The following is a 27,930-nucleotide window of genomic DNA, read 5'->3' on the forward strand; positions in this document are numbered from 1 at the left end:
CCCCCACAATGGTTCCCATTATGAGGGAAGGCGCAAAGTCCAGTCCCATCCCATGTCCACCCATAGTCGGGCCTATTGAGGCCTCCACAGTCGCCACTACGGAGGCTCGATGTTCCAGGCCGTTTTCGCCGGGTGATTGTACTCCGGCGTCAGGAGAATCTTCTCAGCGGCGTGGGAACCCTGGAACGGCCGCTTCCCTTACCGGAGACCGCGGCTTCCGAAGCCAACAAGGCCGCGCCGGATGGAGCTCCACTACTGGCGATCTCGTCGCGAGATCCCAGACTCCCGGTGTAAAGTTCAGCGCTGCCGCCCGCAGCTGGCCGCTCCACAGTCCAGCAGCTCCGCGATGTTTTACTCGGCGGTCTTCAGCTCACCGGTGCTCCAGCGCGGTGACCCGGGCAAGGCATCGCCCGCTCCCCTCAGGAAACGCCGCTCCAGGCCCACTGGTAGGCCGCGAGGACGGTGCAGCCCGGAGAAAAGCTGCCTCTCCGACCAGGTAGGGACCCTGAAAGGTAGTTTCCCCCTTCCCCCCCCCCCCCCCACCCCCCACATAAAAAAGGCTAGACCTCCTAAAAAAAAAAACACTCAACTAACTAAAAATAAGAAAAAAGATGAAAAACAGACAGCTGCAGGCTGGGCAGCCATACCACACAGGACGGCGCCCCCTCTTAAAGTGCAGGAAATAGGTGGGACTAGTATAGATGGGGTATGGTGGTCGGCGTGTGCAAGTCGAGCCAAAGGGCCTGTTTCCAATCTGTATGACTCTATGACATCATTCTATAGCCTGACACTCCATGAGATTGGATAGCCTAGGTTTGTTCCCATTGGAGCATTGAAAAATGAGTGGTGACAATATAGGGGTTTATAAGATTATGAAGTGCATAGATAGGGTTCAAAAGGTACGCGTCTTTTTTCAGGGTAGGCGAGTCGAAAACTAGCAGAGATATGTTTAAGGTAGACAAGAATGCTGGAGAAACTCTGCGGGTGAGGCAGCATCTATGGAGCGAAGGAAATAGGCAACGTTTCGGGCCGAAACCCTTCTTCAGACTGATGTGTGGGTGGGCTGGTACTGATAAGTTTAAGGTGATTGTCTATAATGATAACAATGTCCAATAAATGCAGGCTTTGGTATGGCCACACAAATCATTTTCAGAGTTCCTCCACCAGCCTTGAGATATATGTAAGTATCTTAATTAGATATTAAAATAATATTAGATATTAAGAGACTGCACAGAAATGTTTCACCCAGATTTTCAATCTTTGTCAATTAAAACCAAAGCCTTATGTGGAGAAACACTTATGTGGAGAAATATTTTTTTTATTACCAGTATTTTCTTGACAAAATAATAATTCTGAAAATATTAAGAACAAAATAAATAATATATTAACTGTGCTTTACTTATCAAGAAGAAGAAATAAATGCTTATTTTACAAGGTGATGTTTCGGGTCTGTTGAAAGGGCCTTGACAAAACATTGACTCTTGATTCTAACCCAGTAATGCTGCCTGACATGCTGGGCACATCCAGCATCCTTTATTTTTGTGGCAATTGTACATGCAATTTTTGTTGATTTAAAGACAGTAACCCATGCACCGAGGAGCTTATTTGCGCAGTTTCGTGACCCAACTCACAGAACTACATGAAATTTTCACATATTGTGTAAAAATATTATATAAATCATCCCTGAAACTCGTCAAGAACAAAACAAGCACATTTTTATTAAATTAGAGAAAAAAATGAAAATTTTCGGGTATTTTTAGTCTAATCAAATCTCGTTTAACATTGAGTCAGACGCCAGTTGGCCAATCACACGCTTTGTTTCAGGCTAGCTAGGCAGAGAGCACATCATGGCTGAGAGGACTTCACTGATACCTGTTTTAGTGGAGATTCCGATGAAGGTTCTTTCTAGTTCTGTGGAATACATGTCGTGGAAACTTGCAGCAGGGTAATTGAATTTAGTGAGAAAAGCATTAAGAAGTCTGAAGAATGTGCAGCTATGTGGATAGAAGTGGAAGAGAGTCTTGAAAGCAAAGTCACTGCTGAGATGCTGCAACAAAGTCGTGAAACCAGTCAAACTTTGTGAATCAACTGGAACTGAAAGGTAAGATCTAAAGTGTGAATTTATGAAAATCTGAATGGACTTTAATTAATTAAATTGCACCCTGTTATAATGTGAAAAAATGAGATTTGGAGGCTGTACATTCACTCACTCACTCATTCATGAAGTTGAGGGCCTAAACTATGTGTATCCATAACAAGGTAAATTAAAAATTTTCACTAATGCCAGCTTGTTGTAGTCTAATAAGTCTTTAACTTCTAATCTCAGAGCTGCCTGCGATCACTTACCGAGTAAAGGTGCTCCGACCGCGGGGCCTATGTACATAGTGAAGCCGCGGTCTCAATTAAGAAGCGGCCGATTCGCGAACGCGGAGCCGAGGAGTGTGTTTGCATCATCTCCGCGGGGGGGGGGGGGGGGGGAGGAAAGCTGTACATAGTGCCGTCCTAGCGGCCGTATCCAGGCCCCGACCACGGGAGAAAAACTGAGGAATATTCATTGCACTTTATAGGCTTCCATTGGAGTCAGAAATGGCTGATGTGTATGTAGAATTAAATTGATGTATGTGAACTTGAACAAACTGATTTATCTATGGTAGTAACAGTGTTATTCTCATTACATTAAGAAGAGGTTGACATTTTATGAATTGAAGTCCATGCAGACAATGACTATGAGATGTTTTTTTTTGTAGCCTCTGCCTGACCCTCCACTTGAACTTGAACTAACTTATCAATGGACTTATCAAAACTTATCAAAAGACTTGGAATCTGATGAAGAATATACAGATGAAGATCAGATGTAATGTAAACAAATAAATTGGGGAAATAAATTATATAAAGTTTTATTTTAATGTCGATCGTTTCACTGTTTATTTGGTCAAATTATTTAAACAATGAGTGAATTACTTATGATAATGGCGTGCTGGTGAATGACAGTGCAACAGTCCACCCACCCATCCACACATACATACATACATCCACACACACATCCATCCGTACGCACACTTCCATGCATGCACACACACATACATACATACATCTGCACACACATCCATCCGCACGCAGACATACATGTACACATCCATGCACACACATACATCCACACACTAACATTAACACATACATCCACACATATATCCATCCACACATACAAACACACTTACATCCACACATCCACAGATACACGTTTGACAGGTATACACAGACACACACACAAACAAACTACAGATACTCAAACAATGCAAAACTTTTAGGGTTATTTTAGGTTAAAGGTAATAGCCCTCATTTGCAAAGGCACCATCTAACATAAATATAGGCTCATTGTAGCTTAAAATGAATACTCATCGAGTAAACATCAGAGCATTCGATTCTTGGTCAGGATGTGACATTTACATCAGAAATAAGACGGGTCTCTTACAGGTCTGTCACCCAGCCTGACACTGCCCCAGTCCCACTATGGCCGTTAACCCCACTCTCCTCACAATGGCAGTCAGTGGGGTTCAGTAAACGGGGGAACCCAGAGGATCTGTTCTGACCCTTTAATTAGGTAGGTTCATGAGCCCTTAAAACCTGGGACCTCTGCTGCAGTCTCATTAAATTTCCTATTAAAGCGACTGGAAGATGCCTTGCAGGACTGTCCCCCAGCCTGGCACTGCGCCAGTCCCACTATGGCCGTGACCCCCACTCTGCACACTGGCAGTCAGTGGGGTTCAGTAAAGGGAGGAACCCACAAGAACTGCCCTCGACCATTAATTAGGCTGGTTCAGGAGCAGGACCTCTGCGACAGTGTCATTAAAAAAACACACAATTATATTCATCATATTATTTTTATATAATATAATTATACTTAATTATATATGATTACAGTCATATTTACAAGTCATATATATATATAGGTATAATAATATATAGTTTAAATGGACTGCAACACGGAAATAGGCTGCCCATGGTGTAATATGGGCATTGGCCACTAGAAGGTGCTTACTTTCCCAATCTCATTTTCCTAATTTGTTTAATTAATTAATGTTCAACTTTCGGCACTGATAAGTTATGACTTCCTTCTCAATTATATTTCATCTAAATCTGTGGAAAATTTCATGTAGTTCCGTGACGTGGGTCACGAAAATCGATTTCTAGACACATTTTCGATGCTCGGCCCACAGCCTAGAAGTACTTTGAACTGTCTCTCCAATCAACCATGCACAATTATCTGTTCTATACTTGGTTGAAACAGCTTTAATTTCACCTCTTGGTGTAATAATGAAATATAGTATGCTTAGATAATGTAGTAAACTAAAAAAATATTTATTTTATGGATGTAAAAACTCAGTAGGCAGAATATGAGCGTTAAATTTACCGGTCTCAGAAGGAAAATGCAGTCAAGATGCGAATGTTCAGTGCACTAAGATAAAAACAGCAATGTTTTTGTATGGAAAAGAAATGCATTGATACCAAAGTATATATTTTCACTGTTACCAGTGCTCAACAAAGGGTTAACTTCCAAAGATGTACTTTTCTACTCTCTCCTTTACTTCATGATTACTTTTAAGAAATTGCCTCTATAAAAGAATTATCATTGGTGAAAGTCTGAAACAGTAACTGCTCCCAAAGGACTTGGTCTACTTGCGGGATCTGCCATCGCCTAGCATCGAGAGCCTCGATCGCCTCATGCAGCAGTTTGACTGCCTGACGGTGGGAGAAGAAGCAGGGAAGAGATAAGACTTTTGCCTTCCATCACAGTGAGGAGGTGCCTGGAGATTCACTGTGATTGATATTTGTGTTAAATTGTGTTAATTGTGTGTTTTGTTGCTTTTTACTGTCATGACTATATGGTAAAATAATTTCACTGTACCTTAATTGGTGCATATAACAAATAAATGTAAACTTGAACTTGAAGGACTTGGTCAGTACTATTCATGGTTTGATAAAATTCTCTCCTTTAAAAAGGAAATTACATTATCATTTCTTATGGAACCTAGGAGTGAGAATGTTCCAAAATCTTTGGTGAAGTGTACAGCAGTATACTGTACCTGCTTCCAGATGAAAGTCTATTGGCTTCTTTCTTTTTGTCCTTCTGTTTTTTCCCTTTACTTGAAGTTTTTTGTGATGGAAACCTGCAATAAATTGGCCATGTTACAATCTGGTTTGAATATGTTTATAGATCACTAAAACTAATTTTTCATGGTTATTATTCAATAATTTTGTTTAAAAATGAAACTGAAAATGAAGTTGTAAGATAGGAATAAAAAAATAATTAATATTTTTAAAATGGCCCACTTTTGGAATTGAAATCAAACAAGAACAAAGCTGCAATAAGGAGCTCCATGATTTCTGACTAGGGTAGAGGTTGTCATATACAGTAGATGCCAAGTATTATGGTGGATAAGACAGCAAATTGATTTTCCTGAGTTAATTTGATTACCCAAGGGTGTTGAAAGAATCCAGAACTTTAGGTGAGTTGGGGGAGAATGGAAGTTTGTTTTGGCATGCCACTCCACTCTCAAGGTACAGGGCCATAAAATGGCATTATATGTCATGCAAACGTATCATAAATCCCATAAAGTTCACATTGTTTTATTTCTCTGGTGTAAAGGCACATGATGTCATTTTCAGCACAAATCTCCACAAGTAGATACTAAATATCACAAATGTGATTGGGAGCTAGCTTTTAAAAAGACATATACACACTATCAGCAGCACACTACCCGATGCTGGGGAGATGCTGCTTCAGAAAAGCATACTGTAATGATGGAAAAGAGGATGAATAGGTTGAGAGGGATCTGAATATGATCGTGATGAACATTAGCCACAATTTTCTTTTATGTGAAGGGAGCTTCAGGGGGCCTCCATCAAAATTCTTGTGACAGGAGTTTCCAACGGGCTTCTGTTAGTAGTGAGAATATAAGACATAACAGATAGACATTTAATCCCACACACTTGTTTCCCTATAAAATAAGATAAGGGGAATCCTTTCCTTTTAGCTCCACTTTCCTGTACCAATGATATATCCCTCCTTTCATTTAACATCAAACCCTCTCTTGAACATACTGAGTAACTGACCTTGCACACTTCATGTGAAGATATACGTTACTTAGAGTCATAGAGAGTGGAAACAGGCCCTATGGCCCAACCTGCCCACACCGACCAACATGTCCCATATACACTAGTCCGACCTGCCTGCATTTGGCTGATATTCCTCCAAACCTATTCGATCCATGTTCCGATCTAGTTTTTTCTTAAACGTTGCGATAGTCCTGACTCAACTACCTCCTCTGGCACCTCGTTCCATACACTTACTACTTTTTGTGTGTAAAAGGTTACCCCTCAAATTCCTATTAAATCTTTTCCACCTAATCTTAAGCTTATGTTCTCTGGTTCTCGATTCCCCTACTCTGGGAGTCTACCCGATCTATTCCTCTCATGATTTTATACACCTCTAAGAGATCACCCCTCATCCTCCTGCATTCTAAGGAATAGAGTCCCATCCTGTTCAAACTCTCCCTATAGCTCAGACCTTCGAGTCCAGGCAACATCCTTGTAATTGCGGCACGGTGGCGCAGCAGTAGAGTTGCTGCCTTACAGCACCATAGACCCCAACTACGAGTGCTGTCTGTACGGAGTTTGTACGTTCTCCCCGTGCCCGCATGGGTTTTCTCCGAGATCTTCGGTTTCCGCGCTGTATCGCTAAACTAAAAAATTAAACTAAATATCTTCTCTGTACCCTTTCCAACTTGACAACATCTTTTGTATAACATGGTGACCAGAACTGAACACAATACTACAGATGCGGCCTCACCAACATCTTATATAACTGTAACATGACCTCCCAACTTCTATAATCAATACTCTGACTGATGAAGGCCAACAAACAACTTGCTTAGTTAATTACTTGTCGCACTTGCACATAATCACACTGATTCATGCCTAAAGGCTTCTGCTCTGTCCATGACTGCAAAAGATTTTAGAGAGTTGTAAACAGTCCATCACTTAAACCAACCTTTCTCCCATCTACTCCATTTATATTTCATAAGATACTTAAATCTCTATTATCGCTTAATTTAAAAAGATGATTAAAAAAAAAAGAATTGCTATATAATATGAATTGGAAAATAGAAATAGGAACCTACCCAAAATCATGAAACTTTTTAAGCTTTGTGCTCTCTTTCTGAAGAAGAGATCTGACTTTCTTTGAAGAAACAGCTCTGCTGTCATCTGGAAACAAAAATGCTATTTTAGATGCAAGGCACTGGGAATAATGAAGAAGCCCTTAGAAATCAATGGACCAAGAAAACAAATCATTGTCAGATTTGGTCAATTACAGGATATCTGCCGAGAGCTTCAGAATCCACTGCTGCAAGTTTCCATTTATTCATTTTAGAATGAGAAGAATAATTCCAAGAAAATGTCCAAAACTTATCAAAAGTGGAAACCGCAAAATTCTTGTTTAAAATTACACAGTCACATCCACATACGATAACTTTCCCAATTTAACACCTAAAATGAGTTATCATCTCTATAAAATAGATTTAAATTGTTACAATACAGCCATTTAAACAATTATCAGCCTTCTCTTAAAGTTATAACAACTTAAATTATCACAGTAATAAGTTCACAAAGCAAAAGTTAGATCTTCAGGGACATTGTATCATCTACCTGCAGATTTTCTCATTTTGCTGTGGTTGTCCACATGATGCAATGGAGGCAAAGCAGCAATGTGGCAGGATTTTGAAGGCGATGAAGTTGGGGTCCCTCCTACAGTATCCTGAGAAGAGCCCTCTGATGGTGGTTGATGGTTATGGTCTCCCAGAATTTGATTTTCCACTGTGGTATCAAACATGAAGACTGTATTGCTGACTACTGGAGACAATGATGATGCTCCAGAATCTGATGCCGGTGAACAGGTCCTCAAAGACGTTGACAATGGAGATCTGGAAATATGCATGGGGCTTCCAAAACCATCTGTAGGCTTTTGTAGGGAGAAATACAAGAGGCATATGAATTTTTGAATAGCATAGAAAATGGCAATCCAAGATCATAACATGGGAGCAAATGGGAACAATTTAATCTGTGCGGAAATATAGATGTGAACTTAGAGTCAGAGCAACATCACAAGAAATAGGTCCTTCATCTAACTCATCGATGTCGATCAAGGTACCATCCTGATCTGGTCCCATTTGGCCCATATCTCTCTAAACCATTCCTATCCATGAAGCTGTCCAAATGTCTTTTAAACATTGTAATCTTTACCACTTTCTTGGGCAGATTGTTCCATATAACCATCACCCTGTGTATCGAAAACTTTCTCTTTGAATTCCCTTTAAATCTGTCCTCTCACCTTAAAACTATGCCCTCAAATTTTAGACTCTCTTAACGGGGAATAAGACAGTGACGGTCCACATTATTTACGCTCCTCATGATTTTATAAAACCTCTATCAGGCCATCCCTTTGCCTCCTTTGCTCCAGGGTAAACGGTCTCAGCCTATCCAATCTCTCCCTTTCACCAGGCCCTCCAGTCCCAGCAACATCCACGTAAAACATTTCTGCATCCTGTCTGGCTTAAGCACAACCTCCAATAGTATGGCAACCAGAGATAAAGATGGGAAACCTTTATTGTGTGGTGATATGGATAGAAACTCTTAATTCCATTGATTTTGTGATTACCACAATATGTTCCACTTGGTCAGAAATAAAATAAACTAAGAAAAATTACATGCTACTCTGCAATTTGCAAAGAGTATCATGAATACAAATGAACATGTTCCCCACTGAACAGACATCTTTGGCCATGGAAAATTGGGGCTTTCCAATGTTGGAGCTCAACATATATTTCACAAATTCAAGTAAACAATCGGTATATCATTTGAAAAACCTTAAACATTAAATGAAAACAAATGAAGTTTAGAGTTCTTGACCTGGAATTTTCTAGAACTATCAGTATAAACTGCATGAACATATTGTGTTGTTCCCTCTCAGTCCATCACTTCTTCAGGCTATAAAATGTCATTGATTTTCTGTTTTACACAGAATTAATTGGAATTGAGAAATTTTGATTGTTCGCATATATTTAAAAAAATCTAAGAGACATACTCCTCATGTCATCGTGCCAGAATTAGTGCACCTAATGTTTGTATATTACACTATACTTTCATGAAGAAATGAGCAGTTGGAATCATCTTCCGGAAGGACTGTTCTAACAATTATTCAATGGGAAGAGCAACAGAAAGATGTATGAAGAGTATCCATGACACAAGTAGTCACTCACTATTGATGGAACTAAATTTACATTTGTTTCAAACAAATTTTAATTCCAGCACTGGAAAATGAGCTTCATGTGGAAATGTCAGGCAATATCAATTAAAAAAAACAGAAACTGGTTTATACTTTTTAGTGTAAATGCAATTATATATTTATATTTTTTTTCTATAAATTCGATTGAGGTAATTCAGAGACTGTGTTTAGATAACTTGAGATTTCTGGAATAATTTTTTAGAGTCACCGAACAAGATTGAATGGCTCAAAATAGTGCTCTGTAGTATCTGACGACACTCAAGAGAATCTCACAAAAAAGCTCAATAGTCATATCTATGTACAACAGTTAAATCACAAATCTAAATCCAAAGGTAGGACTCTGACAGAAACTCTCAAATCTGAAATTTGAAGTTAAATTTCTTCCTCAGTGTTTCTTGGCATAGTCAATTCCTTGTAATAATTTTGTTTAATCAAGGATTTATGGACCTTGATTAAAATGTAAAAAGGTCAGTGAATGGTCAAGTCACCAAAAACACTTTTAAAGGCAACATGTCATATGGATTTCTCCCAATTTAAAATTGTGCTTTATCAACAATTTTACTGCTCTCCACAATTTGAAATCTAGCTGCACCTATTGAATTTAATAAAATTAAGGAAATAAAAGTATCTTGGGAAATGAAATAAAATTGTGTTGTGTGGATTTTCTAAACATATTACTCAATAGACTTCCTGTTAAAAATTAAACGTGTGTTAAATGTTGTGGACAAAATCTGGCTAAGGAACATAAATGCAGACATTTGTGATTCAATGCTACTCTTCAGAATATGACCAATAGTACCCTCCTTGACCATCATGGCGTAGTATTGCTACCATTGCTTTACATCTTTTAATTGCTTTTAATTGTAAGGGCATAATATCAAAATTTGAAAATAAAACACAGACTGAAATTGCGGTTAACACGAAGAGGACAGAAACAATTTCAGGAAGACAAACACATTAGTAGATTGGGTTGATACATACCAGATGAAATTTAGTGTTGAGAAATGTGAGGTGATGCATTTTGGGACAAAGAATAAGAGGACATACATATTAACAGTAAAACATTAAAAGGAATAGACAGACTTTGGGATTTAGATACATAAATGTTTCAAATTAAAAACATTTGAAAAAACGTTAAAAGGACACAAGCTACCCCAGATTTTATAAATAAGAATGCAGAAGCAAAAAGTAATGAGAAAGCATTAAACCTATAATATTAGTATAAAAGAGTTTAAATAAATTAGAACATCATGTTATTCATTTTGGGAAAATATAATTACCAAAAAACAGATATGTTGGAACATAAGAAATAGATTGTTAATTATATGGTCCCTGAAAACATAAATTCATAGTGTTCTAGGAAACAGGTCCTTCAGCCTAACTCATCTTTGTACACCTTTTCTGCACCCTCTCCAACTTTATAATGTCCTTCCATTAGTGTGGCAACAACAACTGTACACCATACTCCATGTGTAGTCTAACCAACATTTTTTATAACTAACATGACATCCCAACTCTTGCATTCAATGCCTTGACCAATGAAGACAAGGATGCCATTTGCCTTCATCACCACCCTATTTACCCGCACGTCGCTTTCAACGAACTATATATTTATACCCCAAGAGCTCTCCATTCAAATACACTTTACATTCATTATGTATATCCCAGCCTGGTTTAACTTTCCAAAAAGTATAATTTCTCATTTGTTAATGTTAAATTTCATCTGCCATTCCTATGTTTTCTTTCCCAATTGACCAGCATTCTGCTGCAGCCTTTCATTATACCACCAATTTTAGAGGCATTGGCATGCTTATTAATCGCGACATCTTCATTCTCATCCTAATCATTAATACATGACAAACAATAGACAATAGGTGCAGGAGTAGGCCATTCGGCCCTTTGAGCCAGCACTGCCATTTACTGTGATCATGGCTGATCATCCACATTCAGTACCCCATTCCTGCCTTCACACCATATCCCCTAACAACAGCACAGCACGCCACTGGTCACAGGCTTCCAATCTGAAAAACAACCTTCCATTATCACCTTCTGAATTCTTCCACCAAGCCAATTTTGTGTCCAATTGGCCTAGGATCCCATGTGAACCAATGTTTCAGATCAGGCTACCAATGTAATGTCTACCATTCTGCCCTCAACAGTCCTCTTCAAAAAACTATTTCAAATTTGAGAAGTAATTTCCCATGCACAAAGTCAGGCTGACTACCCATACTCAGTCCTTGCCTTTATAAATACAAATAAATCTTGACTTAAAGAATCTCTTCCAGTAACTTTCCCACCATGCTGCCAGGCTCACCGGCCTATATTTCCCTGGTTTGTTCTTGCAGTCCTTCTTCAATAAAGACACAGCATTAGCCACCTTCTAGTACTTCACCTGTGGCTAATGAAGATATAAAATCAGCCACAGCCCCAGGAATTTATTCCCTTATTTCCTACAACATCATATGATATACTTGGAAAGGCCTAGAAAATGTATCCAACTATTTGTGCTTCAAGACCAGCAACTTTCATAATATTGATATGATTCAGCTGTCCTTTCCTGAATTTCCCAGCTTCCATTAGCTTTTCCATAGTAAATACAGATGAAAGAGCTTGCTCATTCCTCATTACCACTCAAGGGTCACGACCCAAGGCAAGGGTCATTACCACACTGACCTTTAAGGCACTTTCTCTCATTAACTAGACTGTTGCTCTTAACGTACATATAAACTTTTAGAATTCTCCTTTATCTTACCTGCCAAGAATATTTCAAGTTAAGACTGTTTTATTGTCATAAGTCCCAGATAGAACAATGAAATTCTTACTTGCTGCAGCACAACAGAATATGTAAACATAGTACACTGTAAACAATATAATAAACGAGAGAAAAATAAAGTTCAGTGAAAAACGTTCATATTTCATCTCCTCGTTTTGTCTTTCTAATTTCCTTAAGTGTATTCCTACATCCCTTATGCCCGTGAAGGGACTCTCTTGATTCAAGCTACCTAAAACTGACTAGGCAATCAATATTACTCATCAGCCAGGGTTGCCTTAATCCTGCCAGCTGTGCTCTTCACTTTAATATGCTCCACTATTCAATAAGATCATGCCTGATTTTATGCATAATCTACTTTACTGTCCAATTCCCAAATCTTTGTAAATAAATTAATACATCAGTTTAGTCAACCAACATGCACAAGCATCGAAACGAAGGCAAAAAACACATGAAAACAAAGGACAAAAATGCATGAAAATGGGAAGGATGGAAAAACTACTGCCTACAGTTTGATCCTCTACAAGTTGGTGAGAATATATGCAACTGAAGTCTGCTCTAGCAAACACTTTCATTCTAACTTGTGCAGTACAAGCCACTAATGGCTCATCCCTTATTCTTAGTTCCCATTAAGGATTTTTTGAGTTTGTCCTCATTCTTTGATCCAGCTAAGTTATGAAAGGTCAAGATGTGGTGTCACAGCTTTGTCTTGGACCTGGTCTAGATTCTGACGAGATCTTAGCTTTTTCCTCATTTTCATACTGGCTTTAGCACAGTTATGACACTGTGGGCATCACAAAGTCGGAGCTAAAAGAGGATCAGAGCTGGGTGCTGATTATCCAAGGAAATAAATCTTATCATAAAGACAGGCGTGGGAGGGGGGGGGGGGGGTAGTATGGGGGAGAAAGGGTGGGTGGCACTGTAGGTAAGCAATGAAACCCAACCCTTAACAACATAGGGTCAGAGATGAAGAATCCTTGTAGCTACAATTATAAATATACAAGAGTAAAAATACTCTGATGCGAGTTATATACAGGTCTCTGAATAGTGGCCAGGATGTAGAGTACAAAATACACCAGGAGATAGAAAAAGCATGTAAGGAAGACAATGTTTAAGTGGTCATGGGAGATTTCAATTTGCAGGCAGACTGGTAAAAATCAGGTTAGTATTGAATCCCTACAGAAGAAATGTGTAGAATGCCTACAAATGCTTTGTAGAGCAGCTTGTGATTGAGCCTGCAAGGGAAAAGCCAATTCTGGATTTAGTGTGATGTAATGAACCAGATTAGAGAGTTTAGGGTGAAGAAACCCCAGTGATCATTTCAACCTCCAGTTTGAGACACAGAAGCTGAAATCTGATGTATTGGTATTACTTCGGTGGGCGGCGCGACTCTCGTCAGCAGCGGCCTCTGCAGTCCGTCTGTGTTTTATTATTTTTTGTCTCGTTTTTATGTAGTTTTTGTTATTTTTTTTGTTGGGGTATGTGTGTGGGGGGGTGGGGGGGAGGGGGTAACTTTAAAATCTTTCCCCTGCACGGGAGACCCGACCTTTTCTTTGTCGGGTCTCCGTTGTCGTTGGGGCTGCAACGTGGAGTGGCCTCCAACAGGAACGACCTGGGGTTCCAGCTGCGGAGCTGCCGACTACTCACCGTCACGGGGCTGGCCGAGTCCGGAGCGGGTGGAGCTGTGGTTGAGCACTGCTGCCACCCGACCCCCGGAGATTCGGAGGCTGCAACTGCGGGTTTGGCTGACGGCGGCACCGGGAGCCCGCGGGTCACTGCTGGGAGACCGCTTTTCGGGGCTTCCGCAACGGCGACTTCTCCCGCCCGAGTTGCGGGGTTGAAGATTACCTGAGCGGGGCCTTACACCATCGCCCCGCGCGGCTTGGAATGGCCGCGGGACTCTGCGAGCGCACGCCGGGGGCTCTAACACCAAGACCCGGTGCGCAACCTTGCATCACCCGGAGTGGCTTTAATGGCCGCGGGACAATCGCCATCGCCAGCCGGGGGCTTTGACTTTGACTCTGACTCTGACATCGGGGGGGAGAGTGCAGTGGAGAGATAAGTTTTTTTTGCCTTCCATCACAACGATGTGATGGATGTTTGTGTAAACTGTGTTGTGTCTCGGGTCTTTTTGTTTTGTAATGTATGGCTGCAGAAACGACATTTTGTTTGGACCTCAAGGGGTCCAAATGACAATAAATTGAATTGTATTGTATTGTATTGTATACTGTTGAGTAAAAATAATTACAGAGGCATGAGGGAGGAGCAGGCTAAAGTTAATTGGAAATAGCCCTTAGCTGTAATGACAGTGGAGCAGCAGTGGCATGAGCTTTTGGGAGCAATTCGGAAGATGCAGGATCTTTTCAACTTAAAGAGGAAGAAACATACTAAGGGTTGAATGAGGCAAGAAGTGCTGACAAAGGAAGTCAAAGACAGCATAAAAGCAAAAGAGAAGATGTATAATATGCAAAGATAATGGGAAGTCAGAAGATTGGGAAGCTTTTAATTACCAACAGAAGGCAACTAAAAACACAATAAGGGGAAAGAAGATTAAAAGTGAAGGTAAGCTACCCAATAATATAAAAGAGGATACCAAAAGTTTTTTTCAGATATATAAAGAGTAGAAGAGAGGCAAGAGTTCACATTGAACCACATGAAAATGACGCTGAAGTAGTAGTTGTAGTAGTGGGGACCAAATAAATGGCGGTTGAACCAAGTAAGTTTATAGTGTCAGTCTTCACAGTGGAAGACATCAGTAACATGCCAGAAATTCAAAAATCAGGTGCAGAAGTGAGTGCAGTCACTTTACTGAAGAGAGGGTGCTTAGGAAGCTGAAAGTTCTGAAGATGAATAAATCACGAACTACATGGACCACACCCTAAGATTCTGAAAGAGGTAGCTGTAGAGATTGTGGAAGCATTACGAATGATCTTTCAAGAATCACTGGGAACAGGAATGGTTCCAGAGGAATGGAAAATTGCAAATGTGTCTCCACTGTTTAAGAAGGGAGCGAGGCAAAAGAAAGGGCATTACAGACCAATTGGCCTGACTTCAGCGGTTGATAAGATCTCAGAGTCCATTAGTAAGGATGTGGTTTCAGGGTACCTAGAAGCACATGATAAAAAAGGCTGATGTCAGCATGGTTTCATTAAGGGGAGATCTTGCCTGACAAACTGTTGGAATTCTGTGAGGGACTAACAGGCAGGATAGACAAAGGAGAGTCAGTGGATGTTATTTACAGTGGCTTGCAAAAGATTTCATACCCCTTGAACTTTTCCACATTTTGTCACGTTACAGCCACAAACGTAAATGTATTTTATTGGGATTTTATGTGATAGACCAACACAAAGTGGTGCATAATTGTGAAGTGGAAGGCAAATGATACATGGTTTTCAAATTTATTTACAAATAAAAAACTGAAAAATGTGGCGTGCAGAAGTATTCAGCCCCCCAGAGTCAATACTTTGTAGAACCACCTTTCGCTGCAATTACAGCTGCAAGTCTTTTGGGGTATGTCTCTACCAGCTTTGCACATCTAGAGACTGAAATTTTTGCCCATTCTTCTTTGCAAAATAGCTCAAGCTCAGTCAGATTGGATGGAGAGCGTCTGTGAACAGCAATTTTCAAGTCTTGCCAGAGATTCTCAATTGGATTTAGGTCTGGATTTTGACTGGGTCATTCTAACACATAAATATGCTTTGATCTAAACCATTCCATTGTAGCTCTGGCTGTATGTTTAGGGTCGTTGTCCTGCTGGAAGGTGAACCTCCGCCCCAGTCTCAAGTCTTTTGCAGACTCTAACAGGTTTTCTTCCAAGATTGCCCTGTATTTGGCTCCATCCATCTTCCCATCAACTCTGACCAGCTTCCCTGTCCCTGCTGAAGAAAAGCATCCCCACAGCATGATGCTGCCACCACCATGTTTCACAGTGGGGATGGTGTGTTCAGGGTGATGTGCAGTGTTAGTTTTCCGCCACACATAGCGTTTTGCATTTAGGCCAAAAACTTCAATTTTGGTCTCATCTGACCAGAGCACCTTCCTCCACATGTTTGCTGTGTCCCCCACTTGGCTTATGGTAAACTGCAAACGGGACTTCTTATGGCTTTTTTTCAACAATGGCTTTCTTCTTGCCACTCTTCCATAAAGGCCCGATTTGTGGAGTGCACGACTAATAGTTGTCCTGTGGACAGATTCTCCCACCTGAGCTGTGGATCTCTGCAGCTCCTCCAGAGTTACCATGGCTGCTTCTCTGATCAATGCTCTCTTTGCCCGGCCTGTCAGTTTAGGTGGACGGCCATGGCTTGGTAGGTTTGCAGTTGTGCTATACTCTTTCCATTTTCGGATGATGGATTGAACAGTGCTCCGTGAGATGTTCAAAACTTGGGATATTTTTTTATAACCTAACCCTGCTTTAAACTTCTCCACAACTTTATCCCTGACCTGTCTGGTGTGTTCCTTGGGCTTCATGATGCTGTTTGTTCACTAATGTTCTCTAACAAACCTCTGAGGCCTTCACAGAACAGCTGTATTTATACTGAGATTAGATTACACACAAGTGGACTCTATTTACTAATTAGGTGACTTCTGAAGGCAATTGGTTGCACTGGATTTTATTTAGGGGTATCAGAGTAAAGGGGGCTGAATACTTTTGCACGCCACAATTTTCAGTTTATTATTTGTAAAAAAATTTGAAAACCATGTATCATTTTCCTTCCACTTCACAATTATGCACCACTTTGTGTTGGTCTATCACATAAAATTCCAATAAAATACATGTACGTTTGTGGTTGTAACGTGACAAAATGTGGAAAAGTTCAAGGGGTATGAATACTTTTGCAAGCCACTGTACTTGGATTTTCAGGCCATTGATAAAATGCCACATTTGTGGCTGTTAAACAAGATAGAAGCACATGGTATTAAAGGCATACTAGCATACTAGCACGGATAGACGATTGACTAACTGGCAGAAGGCAAAGATTGGGAATAAAAGGGTTGGCTGCCAGTGACTAGTGGTGTTCTGCAGGGGTCGGTGTTGGATCTGCTACCTTTCATGTTAAATGTTAATAATCTGCAGGATACAACTGATGGCTTTGTAACCAAATTTGGGGATGATATGAAGATTGTAGGGGGGCAGGTAGTGTTGAATAAGAGGATAGTCTGCAGAAGCACTTGGACTGGTTAGGAGAATGGACAATAAAGTGGTAAATGGATTTCAGCATAGCAAAGTGTATGGTCATGCACTTTGGTAGAAGGATTATAGGTGTAGACTATTTTCTGCATGGGGAGAGTATTCGGAAATTGGAGGTATAAAGCGAATTGGGAGTGCTGGTGCAGGATTCTCAAAACGTTGATTTGATGTTTGGGTCGGTAGTAAGGACGACAAATGCAATGTTAGCATTGGAACTGCCCAAGATCCAAAGCATACCACCTCATCTGTGAAACACGGTGGTGGGGGTGTTATGGCCTGGGCATGTATGGCTGCTGAAGGTACAGGTTCACTTATCTTCATTGATGATACAACTGCTGATGGTAGCAGCATAATAAATTCTGAAGTGTATACAACATCCTATCTGCTCAAGTTCAAACAAATGCCTCAAAAGTCATTGGCCGGCAGTTCATTCTACAGCAACCAATGATCCCAAACATACTGCGAAAGCACCAAAGGAGTTTTTCAAAGCTAAAAAAATGGTTAATTCTTGAGTGGCCAAGTCAATCACCTGACCTGAACCTATTTGAGGATGCCTTTTATATGCTGAAGAGAAAACTGAAAAGGACTAGCCCCCAAAACAAGCATAAGTTAAAGATGGCTGCAATACAGGCCTGGTGGAGCATCACCAGAGAAGACACCCAGCAACTGGTGATGTCCATGAATCGCAGACTTCAAGCAGTCATTGCATGCAAAGGATATGCAACAAAATACTAAACATGACTACTTTCATTTACATGACATTGCTGTGTCCCAAACATTTTGGTGCCCTGAAATGGGGGGACTATGTATAAAAGCTGCTGTAATTGTTACATGATGAAACTAAAAAGTATAAAAATGGATTTGATTAAAATCTGACAATGTGCACTTTAACCACTGTGAATTTTTTTCTATTACAATCCTCAAATTGTGGAGTAGAGGCAAATAAATAAATGATGGGTCTTGGTCCCAAACATTATGGAGGGCACTGTATATCTTGTGCTCTGTATCTGCCCCTTTACGCTATTTATTGTACACGAGTTTGACAATTGTATTTCTGTAAAGTATTATCTGATTTGATTGGTTAGCATGCAAAATTGAGTTTATCACTGTACCTCATTACATGCGACAATAATGAACGTAAAACTCCCTTTGTTCACACTGCAGGACCGTTTTTTTTTAGCCAATGTAGTTGGTACCAATGTGTACAACAACATCTGGCTGTTCGCCCTCACCCTTGAGAATGTCCTCAACTGCTCAGACATTCTCGACCCTGCCACCCTGGAGGCAACACACCATCCCAGAGTCTTGTTCATGGCTGCAGAATCTCCACACGATCTCCCTAACAATTTGAGTCTCTTATCACTGCAGCTCTCCTTAACCCCACCATTCATCAGAGCTGGCCATTGTGCCACAGATCTGACTGCTGCTGCTGTTTTTTTGTGAAAGGCCATTTATTTCTCTCTCCCCCCCACCCCACCACCTCGTCCTCCATCCTCTTAACTGTATACAAAATGATATACTTCTTACTGATGGGAATGGTCACAAGGGAATCCTGCACTTCCTGTCTCATCATCCGTCAGCTGGGCAGCAGCCAGGGCTGAGTAGTCAATGTGGCCCTTGTGGCTACAGGGATCAGGGGGTATGGAGAGAAGGCAGGTACAGGATACTGAGTTGGATGATCAGCCATGATCATATCGAAGGGCCGAATGGCCTACTCCTGCACCTATTTTCTACGTTTCTATGCCATTGGACACCTGCAAAACGGCGTTGACCGCGGGACGAGACAAGGCGTCGGCTAGTCTGTTGTCTTTGCCCTCGATGAAACGAATGTGTGTAGTGCATTGAGAGACGAACGGCAACTGCCGCTGCTGGCGAGTGGACCATGGGTCGGAAACCTTGGCGAACGCAAAGGTGAGGGGCTTGTGGCCCGTGTAAGCGGTAAATGTCCGCCCCTCCAAAAAGTAACGGAAGTGGCGCACGCTGAGTTAAAGGGCGAGGAGCTCGCGGTCAAAGGCACTATAGTGCCGCTGTGCGCCGCTGAGGTGCCTGCTGAAGAAGGCGAGAGGCCGCCAACGCCCATCGATCAGCTGCTCCAGGACCGCTCCAACCACTACATCGGAAGCGTCGACCGTCAGCCCGATTGGTGCATCCGCCTGTGGATGCACGAGCATCGTGGCCCTAGCCTCCTACTTATTAGCCAGCGGGGGGGCGTGGAGAAAAGACTTAACCCGTCGTACAGAGGCCTGGTCGAGTGCGCTGATAATAGTATTTTGTTGCATCTGTCATCAAGCCCCACACTGCAAACTCTTTCCCCCCTCTCTGCCCCCCTCTCTGTCTGCCCCTCCCTCTCTAGGGAATCCACCACTTCCCCCGTCTCCCCCTTCTTCCCCCACTCCCCCTTCTTCATCCTTCCTCTCTCCCCCCTTCCTCCCCTCTCTCCCCCTCTGCCCACCTCACCCCTCCACATCCACCTCCCTCCCCAGTCCCCCCTCCACCCCACCCCTCTCCCCTCCCCCTCCCTCTCCTCCCACTCCCCCTTCCTCTCTGTCCCCCCTTCCCCTCTCCTCTCTCCCTCCCCCCCTCAACCCCCACCTCTGTGTGTGTGTGTGTGGGGGGTGGTTAGTGTGTGTGACGCCGCAGGCCCTCCCCCTTGGTCTAGTAGTGTGTGTGTGTGAGTGTGTGTGTATGTGTGTGTGTGTGTGTGTGTGTGTGTGTGTGTGTGTGTGTGTGTGTGTGTGTGTGTGTGTGTGTGTGTGAGATTTCGCCCTTGATTCAAGTCTCCTCGAAAACCGAAACGGTGAAATTTTTACATATTCCAGTAGAGATTTACCTAATGATTTCGAATATCCACTCCTCTGTAAATTTGGTTTGAGCAGCGAATAAAGTCATGCCCCTCCCCCGCCCCTTCCCTCCTGCTGCTAACCGCACGCGCTGCAAGTCACGTCGCCCGGCCTCGCTGCTCACAAGACCCTTGAAAAAAAACACGCTGTCTTCTTGCTCGCGCTGCCGGGAGCGAGTGATTATTGCGTTCGAGAACCAGCCCTCACCTCTGTGGACACGCCCCCCCCCCCAATCCCTCAAACTACCCCCCCCTCCACTCCCCCCGCTCCCTCTCTGCCCCCCTCACACTCCCTCTCGACCTCCTCCCTCTCTGTGCCTCCGTGTCCCTCTCTCAGCCTCTGTGTCGTTCTCTGTGCCCCTCTCTTGGGTCCCTCTAGTCCCTCTTCCGCACCTCCTCTTTCCCAACTCATCTCCCCTCTACTCTCCCTCCCCCCTCTACCCACCCTCTCTCCCCCCCTGCTCTCTCCCCCCCTGCTCTCTCCCCTCCATTCTCTCTCCACCTCCGCCCTCTCCCCCCTCTCACGTCCCACTCTCCCCTCTTCCCCCCTCCTCTCCCTCACCCCTTTCCCTCCTTCTCTCCCACTCCCTCCCCCACCCTCCCCCTGTGTGTGTGTGGGGTGGTTAGTGTGTTGTGTGACGCCGCAGCACCCCCCCCCCCCCACCCGCAACTGCGCGTTGAGGGGACGAGACCTAACTTATAAAACTCTGGTTGTTTGGTTGTTTGTGATCTTGCTTTCAAACTTGAAATTTTTCTTTGATTCACATCTCCTCGATAACCCGACGCGGTAACAGTGACATTTTTACATATTCCGATAGAGATTTACCTCATGATTTCAAAAATCCCCTCATCTGAACATTTGGTTAATTATTTTTTTAGTTATTTCTTTAAATTCTTCACCAATCTGAAGCTAAAGCTAATTTAAGCTGAAGCTAATGGGCTGATGACGTCACAATGCAATTTGAAGCCAAAGCTAACTGAAGCTGAAGCTAACCGGCAGATTACATCACAATGCCTCTACTCCTCGCGGCGATTTTTCAAGGCGCAGCCTGTTGGCCACTCTTTTCCAGGTGCTGCGAGTTATTTGCCCCGCCCCGCCCACAGCCCTCACCCGAGTGCAGCCGGACATCGCTCCCCACCCCACCCACAGCCCTCACCCTAGCACACGAGTGCTGCCGGATGTAGCGTCCCGCCCCGCCCCGCCCACAGCCCTCACACGAGCACCCGAGTGCGGCCGGCCGTAGCGCCCTGTGCTGCCCCGCCCAGCAGCCCCCCCCCCCCCCCCACCCAGGGCTCTGGATTGACAACCCGAGAGACCGAGAAATGCCGAGGAACACCCGAGTGCTGCCGGACGTAGCGTCCCGCCCCGCCCCGCCCACAGCCCTCACTCCCCAGGGCTGAGTTACATGATCCCCCTCCTCCACCCCCCTAATCCCCCCATCCCCTCCACCCCGTTCCTTTCCCTCCCCCCACTTCCCTTTCTCCCCTCTCCTCCTCCACCCCTCTGCCCTCCCTCCACCTCACTCCTGTCCCCTCCCCCCTCCACCTCCTCCTCCCCCCCCTTGTCTCTCTACCCCTCCCCTCCTCTGCCCCTTCTCCACCTCCCCTCCCTCTATCCTCTCCCCCTCCCCGCCCTCCCCATCCCTCCCTCTCACTCCCCCCCTCCTCTCTCCCCCTTCCTCTCCCTCTACCTCTACCCCCCTCCGCTCCCTCCCCCTTTCCCCCACTCTCTCTCACCCCCCTGTGTTTGTGGGGGGTGGTTAGTGTGTTAGTAGTGATGCCGCAGGCCCCCCACCGCAATCGCGCTTTGTGGGGACGGGTCCCCCTTAGGTGTGTGTGCGTGTGCGTGCGCGCGTGTGTGTGTGTGTGTGTGTGTGACAGCAGACAGCACCCATATTCAGGATCAATTCCGGGTCTCTGGCACTTTTAGACAGCAACTTTATGGCCAATGTACTGTCCCATAGTCTTGAACTGAATTAAAACATACAGTAGCTGTAAAGGGGGACATAGCGTCACTTAGAGATTTAAGACTGAAAATGGATAGTTTCTTTTTTTTTAGTAACCAAAGTTATCTACGTATAATTTTTTGTGTGTTGGAAAACAAAATATAGTGGCACAGCTGGTGGACTTGCTGCCTCACACGCCAGGGATCTGTGTACAATCCTGTCCTCGGGCACTGTCTGTGTTGAATTTGCACATTGCCCCTGCAAGCGTGTTGGTTTCCTCACACATCCCAAAGACGCATTGGCTTTGTAGGTTAACTTGTCTCTGTAAAATTGCCCCTAATGTGTAGGGAGTGGGTGAGGAAAGTGGGATAACAGAACTTGTGTGAATGGGTAGACAAAAACGCTGGAGAAACTCAGCAGGTGTGGCAGCATATATGGAGAGAAGGAAATAAGTGACATTTCGGGTCGAGACCCTTCTTCAGACTAATGTGAGGGGGGCGGGAAGATGAAAGGAAGAGGCGGTGACAGTGAGCTGAGGGAGAGCTGGGAAGGGGAGGAGGAAGCAGGGACCACCTGAAATTGGAGAAGTCAATGTTCATACAATGTAAACTGCCCAAGCGACATATGAGGTGCTGCTCCTCCAATTTACGGTGGGCCTCACTCTGGCCATGGAGGAGGCCCAGGACAGAAAGGTCGGATTCGGAATGGGAGGGGGAGTTGAAGTGCTGAGACACCGGGAGATCAGGCTGGTTATTACGAACTGAGTGGAGGTGTTGTGCAAAGCAATCGCCAAGCCTGCGCTTGGTCTCACCGAGATTGATCATACGCTGAATAATCCAACCACATTTTTGTTTGGAAGTGGAAAGAGTTAATAGAAATTGCATTCATTGCAACGTGTAAAAAGAGTTGAGATACTGTATATACTGTATTATAATTTTGCTGCATGTCATTGTGGTATATATCATGTCTTGATTGGTGAATATGTTTAGTTTGTGACTTTATTTGAAGCAGAAATTTGAGCATAATTCCGACTGGTAACTACACACTTCGTCCGAGCACATTATCGCACGCGTCATGCAAGCCGTGTTAAATGACCACCTAAACTGTCATTCGGCAACCTAAAAAGCTGCCTAGGTTGCCCGGCTGGCAACAGCGAAAAAAGGTTAAGTGAGAGCCCTGATATACATACACACGGTATATCTGATCTGTTTGGAATGGCATGCAAAAACAGAGCTTTTCACTGTGCCTCAGTACATGTGACAATAATAAATCTAGACCTAAATAATATTTCTATTTAACATAACATTGTGCTTTCAAATGATAAATGTAGTCACTTGAATTCATTAAGAGTGTTCATTCTACTCCTTTAAAATATTTATCAGAAAATAAATTTAAATATATAGAAGATTTTTTTAATACTAAGCTCCATTTTAAGCAGTTTCCTTGGCAAATCAATGACCTTGAAGCATCGTTCAAGAAAATGCTGCACTTACCTTTTGTTCAAGACTGTCATCGCCATCAGTTGAACTAACACTGTCATGTTGTCGAGACCTGGAAGGTCGTTGTCGCTTTGATTTGGCTGAAAGATTAACTCGAGCCTTTAGGGCTTTACTATCTAATCTTTCTGTTTCAGGGACAGCTGCATTGAAATCTGTAATGATACAAAAGATTTTACAGCAAACAAATGGAAATTGGTGGACAGTTGCTAATTCATATGTACAGATAGTTCTGCTATATGTTCCCATAACAAGAATCGGATAAAATACAAGTGACGAACTATAGGACATTATCTGCATTATGCGGGCCGAATAGGTTATAAAAAGCAAGTTTAATTGGGAACTGGATAACCACTGAAAAGTTATGCTGGAAATTGACCAGCAGAAAATAAGCTGTCTCGGTTTTTAGCAGATAACCCATTTCATGGTAACCTCACGGTAATCAGACATCATTGCCTCTTAAGAACACTGTTGGCATTTTAAACATGGATGACCATAGAAATTGACAAGCAATCGCTTCTATTCTTGTGCAATTATATTATATTAAACAATGTAACAAACATAATTCAGTATTTGTGTAGGAAGGAACTGGAGAAGCTGGTTTAAACTGAAGATAGACACAAGAAGCCGGAGTAACTCAGCGGGACAGGCAGCATCTCGAGAGAAGGAATGAGTGACATTTCGGGTTGAGACCTTTCTTTAGAGTGAAAGTCTCGGGAAAGGGAAATGAGAGATATCTACGATGATGTAGAGAGCATTTTGTATTTGTAGCCTGGAACAACAAAAATCGATTTGTTGCTATTGAAAATACATTTATTTTTGAAAATCTTGTGGAAAAAAGTATCTATTATTATGAATCGGAAACTTTTTAGATCCAAATCCCCTACGGGCATTGACAAAGTTGTCTTTGTAACATGATTTTCTACAATACAAGGTATCTTAGGAATACAACTATCACATTATTACATAAATATCTGCATTAACAGAAGAAAACCAGAGGATCACCATGAGCAGCAATAGGAATAGATAATTCAGCCTTTTGAGCTTCCTTTGCTTTTTAATTGGATCATATCTGATATTCCTCAAGCCCACTTTCATGCTATTTTCCATTAACCCTTGACTCCTTACATTGGGAATCTACCTATCTCAGCTTTAAACATACGCAAGAAAATCTGTCCCCACAGCTTTCTGTGACAAGAACTACCAAAGATCTAAAACACTCAGGATAAATTAATTCTCCTTTTACTCTCAAATGAGCACCTGTTATTTGGAGATCATACACTCTCCACAAGAGTGAATATCTTATTAGCATTTACCTTATCTAGCTCTCGAAGAATCTTAAATCTTCCAGTATAAACATCTCTCATTTTTCTGAACATCAGAGATCAGAGTAACTACTTATTTAACATTTTCTCATAGGACAACTTCTCCATACTTAGCATTAGCCAAGTGAACATTCTCTGAACCACCCATCAACAAGCACTTTGTTCATAGCCTTCTCTGCCTTGCCAATTTGTCTTTGTCAAGATACTTCATTACTGACAGCATTTGTCTCCACCATCCAAAGAGGCAGTGCGTTCTAGATTCCAACTGCTTTCTGAATGAAAACGTTTTCCCACAGAATGCTTCTAAACCTATTGCCTCTTATTCTAAACTAATGCCCTCTTGTTTTTTTGACACTTCTTCTGTGGAGAAGTTTCCTACTATAGCTAAGCTCCTCATAATTTTGTATACTTCTGTCAGAACCAGCAGCCAACCTCCACTCCGATATAAACAACTCTGAACCGCTAATCTAACGATATTTCAAAGACGCTTCCTTGATTACGGTTTAATAACTGCAAAAAAACGTATACTTAATTTCTGGAAAAAATAACAGTCCCCACAGTGAAGATGTGGATCACAGAAATGACCGAGACACTACATCTAGAAAAAATAAGGTTCGGCTTGACTGACAAACAAGATCAATTTTCAAAAATATGGTCTTCTTTTGTTGAATTTCTTCAACAACATAATGGTTGAACACAAACTCAAAACCGATGGTAGGGCTGGGTGAGCGGGCGTACGGAAGGGTAGTTGGATATATGACCACTTCTTTTTCACTTTTTCTAGTTCTGTTTTTGTTTTCTTTGCTTTTTTTTTCTTTTCTTCTTTCTTTCCTTTTTTCCCTTTTTTTTCTATCTAGTTAATAGTTTATAAAATGTTAAAACTGAAGCTGTACGGAAATTGTATAACTGCTATGTCGATCATTTTATTTGTACAATTGCTTCTAACAAACATAAAAAAATAATTTAAAAAATAATTTAAAAAACTCAGAGGTTTCATCTTGCATATGAATCTCCATATCCTTTAAGAATCCATCTCAAAATCTTCCTTCCTTAACCATCCTTTTAGTTACTTATCCTCTTTCCCTATTACACCATTGAGGCATGTTTAGAAATACCAAAATATATAATGTTAAGTCTAAAGCTTTGTACATAATTAATCATTGATCATCAGAAAGGAACTTGGTTACAGGCATGCAATTTAAAACCTTATCTATCAAGACATTTTACATCTTTGAGCATAGAATACAGTAAAACATAGAAACAGAAAATAGGTGAAGGAGTAGGCCATTCGGCCCTTTGAGCCATTCAATACGATCATGGCTGATCATCCAAAATTAGTACCCCGTTCCTGCTTTTTCCCCATATCCTGAGCTTTTTCTCCATATCCCCTAACAGTGGTGCAGATACATCTGAATGTTATGGAAAACTTACCGACAACCTCATCAGTGTCAGTTGACTTTATGGTTGAAGACTCAGTTTCTCCTGTGAATGATTAAAATACATCTATTACAGATGAGCAACAAATATTCATGAAATCAAAATTATGTATGTTTAGAGATGTAGCATGGAAACAGGCCCTTCAACCAGCCCACTGAGTCCACGATGACCATCGATCACCTGTTCACACTAGTTCTGTGCTATCCCCGTTTCACACCCACTCTCTATACAATAGGAGCAATTTACAGAGGCCAATTAACCTATAAACCCGCACGTCTTTGGATTGTGGGACAAAACTGGAGTACCCGGCGGAAACCCATGTGGTCACAGGGAGAACGTGCAAACGATTGACCTCGAGGCTCTGGCGCTGCGAGGCAACAGCTCTACCAGCTGCTCAACTGCCAGCCTGTATCTCCCAAGATAATATCACAAACACCAAATGCAACATACAGTTCCAATTATGTAATGTTCTTTGCATCTATACTTTTATCAATGCGAATATTAAAAACTGAACTGATACTTGTTGGGTCAAATGGCCTGTATGTATGCTGTAAAACATAATTCGTTGAAAGTAGCACCACGGTTGATAGGGTGCACAAAAAGGTTTCTGGCATATTGGCCTTCATCAGCAAAGTGTTGAGTCTAGAAGTTGAGAGGTCATGTTGCAGTTATACAAGACGTTGGCGAGGCTGCATTTAGAGTATTGTGTTCAGTTCTGGTAACCATGTTATAGGAAAGATATTGTCAAGCTGGTAAGGGTGCAGAGAAGATTTATAACCTACACTATAACTATAAGATTTATAACTTACACTACCCGTTGTATCCTATTGGCCAGTGCGAAGAAAATAAGATTGAGGACTTCAAGGCAAGATTGCTATACCAATAAGGGAAGTAAGAGAATGACATGGCTTACCTCCAACTCCCCAGACTCAGCCCTACCGTCTGAAGGTTTCCCGATCCATCGCATGGACTAAACAGTGTCATCAGGTAAAGGGAGCAGCAGCGGTGTCTGCCTCATGGTAAACTCATCATTATGCACATATGTAATCGTCTTGTAAATCGTCTGTAAAACCCCTGTTCCTCACACCTGGAACATCTAGCAGTGGTGTATGGTCCCTTCTACCACCTAAGGGAATTTACTTCCATCATCATAACTGCAGTCTGCAAACCATCCTAAGCAGACATTGCAGAAGCTGTACACTATGGTCAACAAACACCAAATGGCAAATCCTAGCCCCTTCCCTATCATAGCCAGGGACTTCAACAATGCTAGTTTGAAGAACATTCTACTACCATTTAGGAAGGAACTGCAGATGTTGGTTTATACCAAGGGTAGACACAAAATGCTGGAGTAACTCAGTGGGTCAGGCAGCATCTCGGGAGAAAAGGAATAGGTGAAGTTTCGTGTCGATACCCTTCTTCAGACTGAGAATCAGGGGACAGGGAAACTAAAGGTATGAAAAGGTACATGACCAAGGAAAGGTGGAGTCCACAATGTTCCATTGTTGGCTGTGGAAGAGGTGATATCGAAGGGATATGAACAGTGAAACTAGCAGGACGACTAGGATGGGGATGGACGGAGAGAG

General features: G+C 42.4%; 1 protein-coding gene across 6 annotated transcripts in view; it reads right to left on the reverse strand.

Moving 5' to 3' along the window:
- ppp1r9a (protein phosphatase 1 regulatory subunit 9A) overlaps nucleotides 1-27,930 on the reverse strand; it is a 124,398-nt gene that overhangs the window by 26,045 nt on the left and 70,423 nt on the right. For all 6 annotated transcript variants that reach the window (XM_033042457.1, XM_033042420.1, XM_033042447.1 and 3 more), the window contains 5 exons: nucleotides 26,339-26,389; nucleotides 23,580-23,737; nucleotides 7,708-8,020; nucleotides 7,182-7,266; nucleotides 5,085-5,168 (listed from right to left, as the gene is read on the reverse strand). In XM_033042457.1, coding sequence (XP_032898348.1) covers nucleotides 5,085-5,168; nucleotides 7,182-7,266; nucleotides 7,708-8,020; nucleotides 23,580-23,737; nucleotides 26,339-26,389 — 691 coding nt within the window. The remainder of the gene's footprint in view (nucleotides 1-5,084; nucleotides 5,169-7,181; nucleotides 7,267-7,707; nucleotides 8,021-23,579; nucleotides 23,738-26,338; nucleotides 26,390-27,930) is intronic.

The sequence above is a fragment of the Amblyraja radiata genome, chromosome 2 (assembly GCF_010909765.2).
Source record: "Amblyraja radiata isolate CabotCenter1 chromosome 2, sAmbRad1.1.pri, whole genome shotgun sequence".
NCBI classification, from domain to species: Eukaryota; Metazoa; Chordata; class Chondrichthyes; order Rajiformes; family Rajidae; genus Amblyraja; species Amblyraja radiata.